The sequence below is a fragment of the Gossypium raimondii genome, chromosome 2 (assembly GCF_025698545.1).
Source record: "Gossypium raimondii isolate GPD5lz chromosome 2, ASM2569854v1, whole genome shotgun sequence".
Classification (NCBI taxonomy): Eukaryota; Viridiplantae; Streptophyta; class Magnoliopsida; order Malvales; family Malvaceae; genus Gossypium; species Gossypium raimondii.
In genome coordinates, this window is record NC_068566.1 from 41,748,506 (window position 1) to 41,751,961 (window position 3,456).

The 3,456-nt window shown below is 30.9% G+C and overlaps 1 protein-coding gene across 1 annotated transcript; it reads right to left on the reverse strand.

Annotated features, from left to right (window-relative positions):
- Window positions 1–1,189: 1,189 nt before the first annotated feature.
- On the reverse strand, window positions 1,190–2,732 carry LOC105788846 (uncharacterized). The gene has a single exon (XM_012615912.2). It carries the CDS (start codon window positions 2,302–2,304, stop codon window positions 1,393–1,395), a length of 912 nt encoding a protein of 303 aa, XP_012471366.2. The 5' UTR covers window positions 2,305–2,732; the 3' UTR covers window positions 1,190–1,392.
- Between the last annotated feature and the right edge of the window lie 724 nt (window positions 2,733–3,456).

Sequence of the window (3,456 nt, forward strand, 5' to 3'; positions counted from 1 at the left end):
ACCACAAGTAAACGTACTGTCCATCTAAACTCACCCTAAATCTCAAATTTAATCGGAATCCATGTGCGTTTGCAATCTTTTAATTTGACAAAAAGACAACAAAAGGCTAAATATTCTCCAACAACAGTAACCTTATCAAGAAGGGAAAAGCAAGAAAATTTATGCATATAACTTTCAACTGTTTTGAATGGAGGAAAAAAAAAGAGTTTTAGCTGTAAACCATAATTGACATTATTAGCAAGTAAAAACATGTCTTAACAATGCCTAGAAAGGATAAGAATAGCTTTAAGCAATTTATTTATTTATTTATTTTTAAAAAGGGAAAGCATTGTTAGGCCCTTTCGGACAATATGAACTGGAAAACACATGAAGGAATGTTAGTTTAAAGTGAGGCTGAAGGGACAATGGAGGATGGGGGAAAAACCAGAAAAATTGCCCCCACTTTTAACTAACAAACATCCTGTACATCATCGTGTAGGAATTTGTCAATTTGCCTTCATTAAAAATCCATTTGCTTGCTCTGAATAACAAAATGTTGCAGATTGGTGATGCATATCTACCATTCCTTTTTTGGTAAAATTTTATAGTAAGTCCATCTACTATAGGGTTTTTTTAGATTTGATCCTTTTTAATCCTTTTATCTTTCGAAATGTTTCGTTAGTTCTGTCAAACAATTTGACATAGCATTTTTGTAAGCATAACATGTACATCTTAGACATATTTTTGTTTGTGCATGAAAATTATCCAATTGAACAAAAATATCAATATGTATATATCACACGATAAGATGTCAAGTCAAATCATTTATCAAATTCAGTTGATCTCATTTAAAATACATATTTAGAAAAGTAAAAAATCAATCATTTCAAAAGTTTAAGGATTAAATAAAAATACATACAATCTCAGAGGCTTTTATAAAATTTGACCATGTTTTTTTTCATTTTGAAGAAGTTATAAGTTTTTACTCTTCAAATTTTTAAATTTAATTTTAAGAATTTTATTTTTAAATTTTAAATTCAGATTCAACTAGTAAGTTTGTTAAAATTATTTTGTTAAATTCAAATTTATTATAATGTTATTTTTAATTACATTACTAGCAAATGAGATTTTTTTATTTTAAAATATTATACCAATAAATTTAACAAGGTTAACAATTAGATTGAATTTTGAAACCTGAAAAGTAGAGAAATTAAACTCTGAAAGTACAAGGATTAAATTCCAATTTTGTGAAAAATACAAGAACCCGTGGCATATTTTAACCTATGATACACAAGTATTTGGCCAAAAGGGGGAAAACACTAATACACAAGTAAAGCATCTTGAGGAATTAATTAGTAGATTAAAAGAATAATAAACTTAACCAAAAAAACTCATCTAGCAGCAAGACAGGATTCAGGAACCAAATGCATACTTGTCTTTCTTGTCTAGTGGTCTGAATGATGAAGGAGAAGAAGGCAATGGCAGTATCTGAGAAGAAGTTGAAGCGTACTGTGGCAAATACTGGAGTGGTTCCCCTACAATGAATTTTAAGAAAGACCCTTCTATTATCTCATCTGCTAAAATTGCTGCTTTAACACCAGAATCTTGAAGACTACCTCCATTTCTATGCGCCCTTTTCTCAGCTTCAAGCACCATCAATTTCCTCAAAAGCTTCTCTTCTGCATCCCTCAAGAACTTGAACTTTGGAGGGGGTGATGAAGAAGAAGAAGGTCTCAGCTTGTTTAACTCACCACCACCATCTGTCGATGATTCAAAGAGAGGGTTGAATCCTTGGTGGTGGTAAGAATCTAAGGGGTTCAATGGTGGAGGAGAAGCCAAAGGGGTGTCAATGGTTAACATAAGGTCACTCAAGCTCCTTGTTCTTGATCCTTTCCTGCTTTTTTCACCTTTAGACCTCCCATCTTCTGAGTCAAGGTCTTCCTTTGTTTCTTCATTGATAGTGAAGAGGAATCTTGGTGGACCAGCAAGGTTGTGGAGCCTCATTAGCTCTGATTCAACACCTTCTTCACCAAACCCCTTTAGCAGCAAATCCTTGGTTGAACCATGCTCCAAATCTGGCTCAACAACTCCATTGATGCCTAAATCTCCATGGGTGGATGGTGCATGCAAAGGAGAAGACTTTTTCCAGCAGAAAAGGTGAATGAGTTCCTTTGCATATTTGCTATAATCATCTTCAACCTGTGAGCTGCTAACAATTCTCTTCTTCCTCCACCAAAGCAAATAGTAAAGCTCAGCAACAAGTGCCAAAAAGAGACAACCAAAAACTAAGCTTAAACCTATCCCTAATCCACTAAAAGATGTCATCTTTTTGCTTGAAAATTCACATTTCCTGGAAAATTCCAACCTTGGGTTTTGCTTGAAATTCAGTACCAAAATTCTCAAAAAAAAAAAAACAGAGGTTAAAAAAGGGACCTTTAAATCATGGCAGAAGAACTAAGAACTTGACCAAAAGCTTTCACTTTTACTACAATTCACAAAGCTAAGGATTCCTAGTGGGAATGCATAAAGGGTTATAATTTGCCTGAAATACACGCCACAAGGAATCTGAGGAAAAGCTTTACTGCAGATAAAGACTTACCTTAAAGTCCAAAACTTATAAGCAAGAATGGAACACCACAAATAATAGCTTAAGAGTTACCGCCAATGAAAACAGACACTCTTAGCTCCGAATAAAAAATGAAAAGAGATTTTTTGTGTGTGTGGAAATTGAAAATCGAATACATTTGGGGGAATAGGAAAATATGTGCTGTGGGGTGGAGTGGAAAATTGGCAATGCCTTTATTTTTATTTTTCTCAAATTTTTTACAAGAAAATAAATAATAATTTGATTAAAATATTTAACAATTGGTTCAAATATAAATGTTAAAAAAAAATCTTTTAACACAAAAAGGTATGTCAGTATTATGAGTTGGAAGCATTGATGAAGTTAAAAATTTATGTTAAAAATAAATAAATTAAATTATTAATATTCAAAAGAATTTCCTTATAAATTTAGAGGACAAAGCCTTTTCGTTTTCAACTGCCACTAGTTAGAACTTGGGAGGATTTTTTTAAGAAAAATTCACCTATCTTTATTGTTAATATTAAGAGTAAAAGTATCTATGAGTTTGATTTAAAATATAATCTTATATTAATATCTATACATTAAATTTAATTAAATATTTTAAATTATTAATTTTGACTTTATTAATAATAATTATGATATTATAAAAATAAAATATAGTTTTGACTTGTATAAAGTGATGATTAAACGTTTGACATAGATTCGAATCATGTTACCTCATCCCCACCCCTATTATATCAAGTATAATAAATAAACATTAACAAGTGCTTGGAAAAAGTAAAAGTCTCCAAATATTTGAATCAAATTTGAGTTCTCGAGTCATCATAGTGAGGTATTTTACAAAAAAAAAAATTTATTTACTATAAATTAAATTATTTATTTTAAATAATAAA

Bases quoted from the DNA above. Each gene is read 5' to 3' on its own strand.
- LOC105788846 (XM_012615912.2), bottom strand. From the start codon at position 2,304: ATGACATCTTTTAGTGGATTAGGGATAGGTTTAAGCTTAGTTTTTGGT.